The 12,665-nt window shown below is 35.9% G+C and overlaps 1 protein-coding gene across 1 annotated transcript in view; it reads left to right on the forward strand.

The window, feature by feature from the left end:
* Nucleotides 1-12,081, forward strand: part of MAN2A1 (mannosidase alpha class 2A member 1) — a gene marked incomplete at its 3' end in the record, with an annotated part of 106,902 nt that extends 94,821 nt beyond the window's left edge. Inside the window, exons 20-22 of the mRNA XM_080362024.1 lie at nucleotides 6,341-6,535; nucleotides 10,856-10,966; nucleotides 11,929-12,081. Coding sequence (XP_080218150.1) covers nucleotides 6,341-6,535; nucleotides 10,856-10,966; nucleotides 11,929-12,081 — 459 coding nt within the window. The remainder of the gene's footprint in view (nucleotides 1-6,340; nucleotides 6,536-10,855; nucleotides 10,967-11,928) is intronic.
* Nucleotides 12,082-12,665: the final 584 nt, after the last annotated feature.

A 12,665-nucleotide genomic window follows, 5' to 3' on the forward strand; every position in this document is an offset into this window, starting at 1 on the left:
ATAAATGAAAAAGCATTTACAGGAAGTGGTGATATATTTATTTTATCAAGGACATAGCTGGAGAAAAGATACCATGCCAAGCACACACTTTCTCCTTCACATTCCTATTTCATACCTTGCTTTGACTTGTGTAATTTATATAACTGGATTTATAGTGTAGTCTCAAGTAGAGGACCAGGATTCAATGGCTTAAATAGCTGCTGTGGTTTGGCAGAGCTTGTTTAGAGAAACAGTGATAAAGGCATTTAATAAAATAACAAATATGTGGCAGTGAGATAATCCAACTCATTTTCTTCCACCATATACAACCACTCTTTTTTTTTTTTTCTTTTGTGAAGTATCTGTCAGTATCCACTTTCTCTGGAAAGATATGCTTGGTGATATAACCATTTATGTCTGATTATTGAGTTGCATTTGCCAGTTACTTGGTCTGCATATTTGTAATGCATACATACCTTGAATGTAGTAGCTATATACTATATCATGCACTGTTATGCTATGTGTAAACACATCTTAACAACCATAGTCAACATGTTATTTCAAAAAAGCAGAAACACTGGCTTAACAACTGCCATTTAGAAGCATTTTCAAACCCATGTGTGACAACTTCAGATATTCTGATTTCGTTTTTGGTTATGACTGACATAGTGAACTCCTCAAATGTATAAAAAATCTTGAACTTGAAATTTCTGGGTGTTTATGGTGGCTACAGAAGACAAAAGAAAAAAAAAAGATATTTCTCTCCCTCTTGCACAGAACACAATGCATCTTCTTTGGAGTGTTGCCACAGATATTTAGTAAGGAAGGTACACTTATTTCTTGTTTGATTTGAAAAGGGATTCAGGTATGTGTTAGCTCTTACAGCTTTGCTTAAAACAATACATTTAAATTATTATTACTGCTACTACTGTGTAGATGATACTATATTTATTATGCTGGAAGTATGTGTCTGCTGCTCAGATTTAGCTACAGATACTATCTGTTTTTGGGCAAGCATTGTCCTCATTTTTATGCTAGAGCACCTTACAGCTTCATTTCTTTCAAACACTTGATTTTTTTCTTGACACTGTGACAAAGATATGTTGGAGAAAGATTCTAAATAAAGATGGATTTGTCTCCAAGCTCCATTTATGTGGTGCTGTCCAAAGCTATAGGAAATTAATGTTCTTACCCTACAATAGGGCAGAAGCCACTCATTGCACCTGGCTCATGGTGAAGCAAATAGTACAGAGTAATGCCATCCTCTGACTTCTGGACCTACAGCTATGTCTCTTCTGTGTATGTGGTTTCTTTTGTTCGATTTTTGTGTGTGTGTATGTGTGTGTGTATGTATATACATCTCTACAGTGAGTTACTTTCCTTTTTTTTTTTTTGCCTTCATTTCTATGTACCTGTCTGCCAACTCTGTTTAGAAAGAAGTTATTTTACTTCAGTAGTATGCGTAGTATTCAAGCTTGGTCTCTCCAATTTCAGCCCATGTAATTCACAGAAGTGGGAGGGTAGACCTCTTTAGGGTCTTTTGAGAGCTTATCCGAGCTGGTGCAGTTTGAGGTCTTAAAGCTAAACCTTCTGTATTACCACTTCTAGGAGGGCATTTTCGTTCATTTTGCAAGCTCTGCCAGTAGGGCAGAATCTTTCCTGAAAGAGGGAAGAAAGGCTACAAGTCTGTCTTCTTCTTCTTCTTCTTCTTGTATTCTCATGTGATGTATCTCTCAAAGGTTATTCTCCTTGCACATGTAACAAGCAGTTTTCATCAGCAGCAAGAACTTCATGTGAGCAGCAGACTTCCAAAGCAGATACCTGTTCTGGAGAACAAAAATGAGGAGATATAATTGTGTAGTTTCTGTCTTTATCATAGTTTTGGGAGTTTTTATTGTTTGTTTTGTTCTTGGTTTTGTTTGGTTTTGGGTTGTGGTTTTTTTGTTTGTTTTTGTTTTCATCAAAGCAAAACTCCAGAAAATTTGTGATCACTGTATTCTGTCATCTTTGGGAACAAGATAAGCTCTTCCCAGTCAACAGGAAACAAAATCTAGTACCATGCCCCTTCCACAACTCTAGCATGGGTTGTTTATTTAGGCATTAAGCCCCTCCTTCTTCTTCCTGATCATTAGTGAACAATCTAAACACTGCAAGAAGAATTAGAAATAAAATTAGTGGGAGAGGCTATAACTAAAGTATAAAATATTTCTGTTGTTGAGAATAGCATGTGATGCTGTCTGTCTGCTTTTGGGATCCCTTTGGGATCCCAGCTATACTGATGGGTGCATATTTGTCAACTTTGATAATTATGGTGATGTGCTTAGGTCATGGTGACCAGTTACTTTCATTGCCATCTGCACTTTTCTGTAGACCAGTGAGCAGCTCTTATCCAAATGACCTGTTTATAGAACATGATTGCTATTATGGCATCTGGTTAAAGATAACTCAATTAAATGCAAGGACCTAACAGTCACCTCAGGAACAGTGATAGGTGGAAGAAGCGAAGGAATCTAAAGACGGAAGAGTGAAGCACACTGAACTGGCTGATCCAGAGACCATGAAATGAGGAAGGTTAGACTGCTCCTGGTGTGAAACCCAACAAGACAACTTGACAGAAATCACTTTGTGCAGACTAAGGGTATTATTGCCTAAAGAGGTCCAGGATTTAAAATAATTTGAAAAAGAATTTCAGACCATTCTGGACTTTTTTTTTTTTTTAAACAAGAGGTTTCTTATGGGATATTGAGTGGAATGGACATAGAAGAGGAAGGAGAATCAAGTCATCAAGGAGGAACAAGTGAGAAAAACAGTGGTAGAAGGGGCATAAAAGGGTCTGATCAAGTCCAGTGCTGAATCACAGAATGTTTGGAGTTGGAAGGGACCTCTGGAGATCATTTAGTCCAACCCCCGTGTTAAAGTAGGTTCACCTAGGGCAAGTTGTGCAAGATCATGCCCAGGTGGGTTTTGAATATCTCCAGAGAAGGAGACTTCACAGCCTCTCTCGGCAGCCTGTTCCAGTGCTCTGGAACCCTCAAAGAAGTTTCTCCTCAGATGGAACCACCTATGTTTCAGTCTATGTCCCTTGCCCATTCCTGTGTTGCTGGGCACCACTGAAAAGAATCTGGCCCCATCCTCTTGACACCTGCCCTCAAGTTATTTATAAGCACTGATAAGATTCTTTCTCTTCTTCAGGTGAAACAGACCCAGTTCTCTAAACCTTTCCTCTTCAGAAAGATGCTTCTTACCCATAATGGTCTCCCTAGCCCTCTGCTGGACTCCCTGCAGTGGCTGTCTTTCTTTTAACTGGGGAGCCCAGAACTGGACACAGTACTCCAGATACGGCCTCAGCAGGGCAGAGTAGCAGGGGAGGAGAACCTCCCTTGACCTGCTGGTCACACTTTTCCTCGTGCACCCCAAGATACCATTGACCTTTTTGGCCAGGCAGGCACATTACTGGCTAAAGGTTAACTTGTTGTCCGGGGGGACTCCCAAGTATTTCTCAGCAGACGTGTTCTTCAGCAAGCCAGCCCCAAACCTGTACTGGTGCCTGGGGTTATTCTTCTCCAGGTGAAGGACCCTACACTTGCCCTTGTTGAACTTCAGGTTCTTATCCGCCCAGTCCTCCAGCCTGTCCAGGTCTCATTGAATGGCAGCACAGCCTTCTGGTGTGTCAGCCCGTCTTCCTACTTCGATATAATCAGCAAACTTGCTGAGTATGCACTCTGTACCTTCATCCAGATCATTAGTTTCTCAATTTAAACTCTTACCGAAAACCCTTTGAGTCTTTTCTTATCTTTTCCATCCTCCATTTATCAATAAAATAGCTCATTGCTGATAGGAGGGCACTTTTTCATAGATGAGGCCATTCTTAGAACCTCTTGCAAGCTGAAGTGTGGTTAGTTGGTTTGTTTTTCCTCAAAACAAAATGTTAATAATTATTCACCTTACTTTTGGTGACAAGGAAAGATCCTATATGAGGATTTGTTACATCTATTGCACAGTCATTCAAGGGATTGTATTTCAATGGACAGTTTTCAATTGGATAACTGTATAAAATGTGCTGTAAAGTAGTTTTAAAAGGCAGTATTTACTTTGATCAGAGCTCATTAAGCCAGCACTCAGCTACATCAGTATCATTCATCAGAATCTTGCCAGTACGTAATGTTTGTGAGGCTACCAGTGGAGCTCCATTCACACTTTGAGTGCTGTACACTGTCACTGAAGTTGAGGAAATAATGCCACTTTTGAGAGAGCAGGTGGAGTCTGTGGGACTGCATCTCCTGACTTAACACCAGCAGGGTACTGCTGAAAGCTGCCCACGTACTGAATGTGTGTATAATGTAACTATTTTTCCAAATGCATTGTCTGTGCATGCAAACCCTTCCCATCTCTGTGTTTCCCCAGGGCGCTATGTAAATTTTGAATCTCTCTTTGAGAGGGGAAAGATGTACTCCAATCCTTTCATGACTGGCATCTACCTAGGGGGGACTGGGATTTGAAGTGTCCCTTCTGGATCTTCTGTGGTAGCAGTCTTCACGGTGTTTGCAAACTCGTTTTTCCCTTGGTCTCCTGGCAGCTTTTAACACTTGCTATACTCTTCATTCTCATTACTATTATATAGATTCATGGAATGACTGCACTTCTTCTGTTGGTGCAGATGTGTGAATACAAGATTCAAGATAAAATCTCCACCTAAGCCTTAGTGCAGCTTTTCAGATTTTCAAAGTGGGTAATGCTTAAGTTCTATGCTTATGCCTGTGATAAAACATCTAAACACAGTGGGAGCAAAAATGAGCCGTGTTGAATCAGCTCTGGTTCTAGCATTTGCCAGAATCCTTCAAGACTCTGTTTCTCTGGAATCCTCCATTATTTCCAGAATCTGATGCTGAACTATTCAACGTAATAAAAAATCAAGGCTAACTGAGGAATTGGAGGACTTAAGACTGATTAAGCATGCAGTAAACTGGCAAATGGAATTCAATGTAAATTAATGTAGTGAAGTGCATAGAGTAGCAATCCTCTACAAGTATTGACTCTTACATTTTGGGGGTGTAATTTGGGGGTGTAAATTTCATAATAGATCTATAAAAATACTAGTCTCATTGATTAGTAGCTACCAAAGAGGCAAACAGTTTTACTCATTACTAAGAAAACAACCAAGAATAAAACCGAAATTATGATCCTGCATCAGTTCAGCTCTGGCATATTTTCAATTGCTACACTGTCGGAAGTATTTAATGGTACTGCAGATGTATAAATAAATATGTATACAGGAACATGCACCCCAAACCAGGAATTACTGTTACGATTGTCAATTATAAGCTGATAAATAATCTTCTCCTTTGCTTTAAGTATCTCCCATTTATTTTTTTTATTTCCATCTTTTTAGCCTATCAAAAAGTGCAAATTTAAGATAGTAATGCTTAAGATACTGTTTACAGTAAACTTTCTGCAAAGTTTTCACTAAAAATCACCTGTTCAACTATAAACAAACAAGTATTTATCTGATTAGGTATGCAAGGAAAAACAAGAGCAAAACAGTTTTTCACACATTCTGCCTTCACTGACATTCTGAAACAGAAATTACCTTTTTGAAATTCCTTTGTTTTCTTTTCTGGCTTCTATGGAGATTTAACTAGCTGTTGGCAATATGTAGGACTTAGTAATTTTAGGTTTGTAACATGACTTCTGCAGCCCTGTAAAAGCACTGCAAACACAAAACTTGGGAAAGTATAAAACTTGTAAAATCTTGAAAGAGAGGAGTCACTTCTGTTCCTGCCAGCATTACATTGTAATAAAACTGCTGAAAGATATCTTTTGCACTGTGGACCAAGAAAAATATGCTAGTTGTGATTTCTGCAAGCAAACAGTTTTAAGAAGTTAGATTTAAGAAGAAAGAGGGATGTAGGGTACAAGTTAGATGCATCCGATGACAGTGGACAAGAAACTTGGGACAGACGTTTTATGCAGAAAAAGAGGCCTGCAAAAGACTAGCTGGCTGTCAGTATTCAAGTAGATAATAGATAGAGCAAAATGCTAAACTAGTAGCTAGTTTCTTTCTCTACACTACATTGTTTACACACCAGGAGCTAACACAGAAAACAGAGGAATGGTGTAAAATGAGGTGTCTTTTAATGATTGTTTTGAAAGTAGTACTAATGATTTGTAAAAACAGGAAGTATACCTATTCCTAGGAGAGAGTTAGTGGATGATCAGAAGTTTCTAAAAGTAGTTAAATGGACAGTCTGTAAAATGTTTGTATTAAATTAATGGAATCATATATAAAGTAAGTGGGTTTCAGAATTTAGACATGATGATATATTAACTTGAATTTACAAATATTTTCTCTTGTATTTTGCAGAATGAAGAGAAGGCGTCAGTCAGTTTTCCCTCACTGCTTAGCCATATGACTTCTGCTTTCTTGAATCATCCTGTAATTCCAATGACAACTTATGCAGATTCAGGTGTCCCAGAGATGCTAAATACTTTTTCTCCACTCGTGTTGTCCATGCCTTGTGATATGCATATAGTCAATCTCAGGACAATCCAATCAAAGGTGAGGTCATACTACTATTTTTATGAGCAAACATATCATGTAGCTTATTATATAGCCTAATCAAATACTTCCTTCTAGGAAAGTAAGGGGGGGGGGGGGGGGCGGGGGGGGGCGGGGGCGGTTTATATGATGTGATAAACTGCAGTGTGATGACTAGTTTTTGTTAATTCTGCAGGAACTTGTATCTGTTTGAGTAGCGTGAAATACAGTAATTTATTTTTTCCCAACATAATAAAATTCATAGTGCATTATTCTGTCTCTGCAGGGGACAAATTTCAGTGCATTTCCAAAGTTTAAGTGCAGAATGGTTCATATACTTTGTCTTCTGTATTAAAAATTAAATTTAAGGTTGTTTGACTTTGTTCTGAGTACAATAATCTGTGTTTTTAAGAAAGCTTGTAGTTTTAAACCCATCTGATTCCATTTGGAAGACTTCAAGAAAATCTACCATACCTTAATAATTCTGCTATACTTAGATACTTACTTACTTAGAGTCTCTGTGGTGGCTGAGGTAGAACTTCTCATCTGTAATAACCTCACATTCTATTCAGAATATCTACAAAACTTGCCATTAGTTACTGTTTTATCATAATTCTTCATCTTTAGTCTTAAACCTTATTTTGAAATTTGAAGAATGAGGTTACCTTCTCACACTTTCTCTGTTAGTAATCTTATGTACACACCTTCAGCCGTGACTGTTTCTTATTTTCAGTTTCAAAGTGGAATAACTTCTGATTCTGTAGGTTTTATGCCTTTGAAGAGTTAGTATTGTATTGAATTAGATCTTCATATGACATGTATGTTCTACACTTCACTGTAACATCTGTTCATTTATCCCAGCCAGCTCAGCAAGACCTGTTTGCTTCAGGGGTAGGCCTTCATGAACATGCCCCCTCTCCCTTTTCAAGGCCTAAACTTCCTCCCCGTGTTTCTATCATGTGGCTAGTAAACCTGAGAAATGGAAGACTGGCTCTGTGTCTGGTTTGTTGAATTCAGTGTTGCTACTCACAGGTGAATTGTACAATTTTATCTGTGCTATTCCAGCCTCCCTATCCCAGTTGGTATAAGACTGAGGCTATGATCTCTTCCCTGTGCACAACTGTATATTTCAATGATTTCTTGATTGACAACCCTTGAGCTTGCAGCATTACTTCAAAGTGAAATTTATCAGTAGTCATAGGACAGGACCATTCTCGTTATAGGTACAGAACAGTTCTTCCTTGCAGCAGAAATGGTGCTATGCCTTGCAAATGATTTCTTGTACACCAAAATGGTCTTCTAAAATCCCTTCTCACTTTCTGCTCCTTTTCTCTGTCTTCCAAGAATTTGAATGACAAGTCTCATAATTCTGGCTAATTGATGCAATGCAATTTTTTTCCAGAAATGTAGAGTACTACTTCTTTGCTTTAGCTGTTGAAGTTGATTTTTAAGAAATTATATCATTACAGCTTCACATAAAAACATACCAAATTAAAATAAAATATTACTAAGAATTAAGGTAGAAATCAGAATGCATGAAAAGGCAATAAAGCATAAATTAGAAAAAATGTAAGGGAATTCCTGGTTTCCCTTTGAACTCTACTCCTATCAGTGGGAAGAATCTCACTATTGTAAGATATGTGATCTTGTTGTGGAAGAGTCCAATACCTTAGGAATTTAAAGAAATGTTAAATAAAGCTTCAGTTTTTCATTTGTTTGGCACTGATTTTACCCACAGTAAACAGACTGGACCTCAAGATTTAAAATCTGAGTACATTTGTCCCTTTATACTAAATAGAAATAAATATTTTTGTCACATTACTTGAACTTCTCAATGCATGTCTGTTAGCTTACAGTAATCAGATAAGTGTTTAAATCTTTTTTTCTTTCATATCAAATTTTTATCAGCATTGCCCTGGGATAGTGCTTATGAGAAAGCCTAGCAAAAATTATTTCTATCTAGAGGCCTGATGTGAAAATCACATCAAACTTTGGCAGCTCTTCCAAGAAAGGTAGTCAGAGATTTGATACTACAGTAGTTAAGGAATTCTTGTCATATAACAGTGCTGTGAAGTTTTCAAGCTTAGGGTGATGTCTGTTGCAAATTTAGAAATGTTACAGGTTTTCATGCAGTTAGCAAGGTCATGTTTAGAAGGTCTTATTGGTGTAGATCAGGTTGGTACTTGCTCATACATTCCTTAGGCTTGCATATGCTTAATCTAATTTACCTAGAGATTATGTAAGAAGAGGTAAGTGAAAGTAGATGGCAACTTAGTCAGTCTTACGCCTGCTTTGCTAATAGGTTAGAACAGCATAGTTTATTATGCGTGGATAATATTCTGTGCATGATAAACTCCTGGGAATTCTAAAAGATCGAGTACTATATCATAGGTGTTTATACTTTATACTTACCTAAAGGTGCCATTAATTGTTTATTGCATTTCTGGTTTATATCTTTTGAATCTTAATTAAGATAATATTTAGTTTTAAAAACTTGACATGAAATATTCATGCCATCATTTGAAATGCATTTGTTATGCAGATTACTACAAGATAATTCCACTGTAATAATGAAAGTGTTGATACTCATTACTGCCTTGTCATTTTTAACATCAATTTAACCCATAGGAACTCAGGCTTTTGCAGTATGAATTTTAATATTTCACTAATCTGATGTTTAGGCAGACAATATTACATTGTGTGCATAAAAATGTCTAGTTTTAAGTGCAAAACTGTCACATCAGTGACAGTGAAAACCATGTCAAGTATTTCATAGTTGGAGACGGAAAATAATTTTGTCATATCATTACCTTGATGTAGAAAGTGATCTATAAACAGGATAAGAACTTTTTCAACCATCAGTGATATTAAGTATTGCAAACTTATTTGAATATGCTGACTTTAGATGTAATTCGTTAATAAAAAACCTAGATTTAGGTGGTTACAAGCTAATGTTGTTCATGAAAATCTCCAACTGAATTTTATTCATTGTTTTTAAACTATGCAAAGTTTTTACCAGTGTGTGTTTTACTGCAAAGTATCTCATTTCAATTCCAAATACTGTTGAGTTATTTTTTTAATATTTTACATGAGGAACTTACTTAGAAAACAATAACTTTATCATTTTACCATTTTTTATTATCTGAATGAGTACTTAATACTATGAATTTGTCATACTATGAAGTTGTGTCATGCTGGCTATCAAAAAAGCTGGTTCAAACTGTTCCAAGATGTCCTTTATTAATAGAAAATTGGTTTGTATCTGAAGCCTATTAGATTAAGACCTCTCTAATTTGTTACACCTTCAAGACCTAAGGCATCACAGAGTGCTTGATGCTTGTTGTCATAGCTTTCTCCGAGGTGATAGATACTTACCAAAGTACCAGAAAATAACCTAACTCATGTTAGAGACTTCTGGGGAAAATCACCACTACAAAACCAACTAAACTGGAAATAAATTAAATAAAAAGAGCCCTAGGGGCTGGCATGGCAGTGGATAGAACCACCTTTTTTATGTCCTCAGTATTTATATGATAAGAGCTCAAGCATGTAAAACAACAACAAAAAAGAAATCAAATAATGCATCATAGAAAATAAATGGTTAAGGTGAGTGTAGTGATACAGCAAACAGCTTGCAGTGTGAAGGGCATCTTGTCATGTGCCACTTGTGTCCTGTGAAGATAACTTGCATGCACATTCAACTATAATGTGAGGAATTTCTTTTCAGTTATTCTTGCTATACAAGAGTGGTTTTCTACATCTTAGTATAAAAGGAAAAAAAAAATGAAGTTTTCCTCTAAATCAAAGTTTCCCAGACAGTTTTCCGCTATGACTTTGTTTTCTGAAGTGTACATGTCAAAACAAGATTCTGATTTGAGAAATTTATGTTCTATCCTTTGTTCTAAGTGATTTGGTCCAAACTAGGAAGTTGAGATTGTGGGTTACTCTTAGGTTATTGTTTGATGCCTGCTGACACTCAAGAGTACTGTATGTCTAACTTATAAACAAAAAACTTAGTTTTACTAGTGTACAGTTTCATGCAGCTGTGGTAGCTACACTTAAATTCTGAGTGTGTATGTGTGCATCTGTTGAGGTTTGAACTCTGGTTATCAACTTATATTTAGATTCTGTAGTAGTTCGTATATCTAAACTCTCTTTACTGTTTATTTCTTTCTATGTTTTGTCTTACAAACATTAAAAGAAACGTGTTCTATCTAGGCTAAATGTTATTTAAACCATAAATGGCTCTGTTACTGTAAGGTAATGATAATTTTATAAGGTTATAAATGTCTTTCTAACTCTGCTACTTCCTGAGTAATTTTTAGTTTTGTTTATTTGTAGGTAGACATTGAGCCATCTGATGAAGCTGTTCTGATTCTTCACAGAAAGGGATTTGACTGTAGATTTTCAAACAGACACATGGATCTGTTCTGTTCCACTACTCAGGGAAAGGTATACTAACACTTTATGGATAGCTTACTATTAAAGAAACACTGATACTTAAGACAAACTAGAGGTGATGTCTGGGTAGTTATTTTTTAAGAATTATACTTCCAGGATAATAGTTAAGTTTATCTTGAAAGCTTCTTTCTATTTGATAAAGATACGGACTTGCTGGGATGTGGGAATGACCACATCATCAAGTAAACTTCTAGGTCAGTTTTAATCTCATTAACTTTCTGTGAAAGTTTTCATATAAAATGAGTTTGTATTTCTCTATTTTTAATAGTGGTTTAGAACTTTACTAAGTAAAAAGAGTCAAATTTCATATTCTGAAATGTATCTTCTGAATATTATTAATATATCCACAAATTATGTGACTGTTACTTTGAAAACTTACTTGTTCTATCTCTATCCATGCTCACGTACATGACCTACACCATTGCAAATATATGAGTGTTTTGCAGTTGCTATAGAATTGATGTGATACATAAAATTATGAAATAAGTGTTGTGAAGGTTTGAGATGGACTGGATGGTTATGAACCTACAGTAATTTTGTAATCAAATTTTGAAATAGTTTTGATTTTTTTTAAGCGGAAGAGTGTTGCTTTGTTTAGAAACAAGAGGAATTTAATCCAAATATTTCTGGTCAATTTTTAATGTATTGATTTAACTTATTCGCTTTGAAATGTGACAAGTGAACACTGCCTAAAAAGATCTAATTTAGCATACAGCATTGGAGACATAGTACTTAAAAATATTCATAATCTTTGGTGTAAGAATTGCTGTACTGATAGCTCTAAGATGATGTATCACAGAATGTTTTGATTGGAAAGGACATCGAAAGATCATCTAGTCTAATCCCCTGGCCAGATCATTTGAATTGTTGCTAGAGATTAGGTTAAAGTCAGCTTTAAGATAAATACTGTATTTTCTAAATATCTGTTTGTTTGTTTGTTTGTTTTCTCCCAGATAAAGGTGCATAAACTCTTTAACAAATTCAGAGTGGAAAGTCTTACGCCCACATCTTTATCTTTGATGCATTCACCTCCGGATGCCAGAAATATAAGTGAAATAAATATGAGTTCTATGGAAATAAATACTTTTCGGATTCGGCTAAGATGAAATCTGGCTTTAATACTCAGATAAAGAAGAGGAATCTGCAATTATATCTCCTCTAAGTTTCACGTGCAATAAGAAGCACATAATTATTCCAGCTTCTGGATACTGTGAGAAAAACATGCATTCTATAGTTTTTTTGACAACACAGTGAAAAGCCATGTTGCAAACAACTTTTTTTTTAGTATTATTTTCCATAAAACAGCAACATCAGTATAAGTTAATGCAACAAGTGAAGAAATTTCTAAGGATGTTAACCTCTCAACAGATTAAATCTCAGGTTAAATGCTAACTAATGGTGTTTCTGGTGTTTTAATTTTCATAAAGATGGGATTGAATTTTAAACAGCCTTCTTTGCTGATCCTTGATGAATTTATGTACAAATAATTCAGTGTAGAAAGTTCAGATGCAGCTTGGAAATAAAACAGAAGAAAATGTCCTTGTGTAGTAGCTAATGTCCAAATATTCACAATAATTTATATAAATTACAATAATCTCAATTTCTTCCACAATTAATTTCAATTTATTCAACACAAAGGGGATTATTAATTGTGGTAAAATGAAAGCCTGCAGTACTTGTGATAAATGAT

This window comes from Nesoenas mayeri (assembly GCF_963082525.1).
Source record: "Nesoenas mayeri genome assembly, chromosome: Z".
Classification (NCBI taxonomy): Eukaryota; Metazoa; Chordata; class Aves; order Columbiformes; family Columbidae; genus Nesoenas; species Nesoenas mayeri.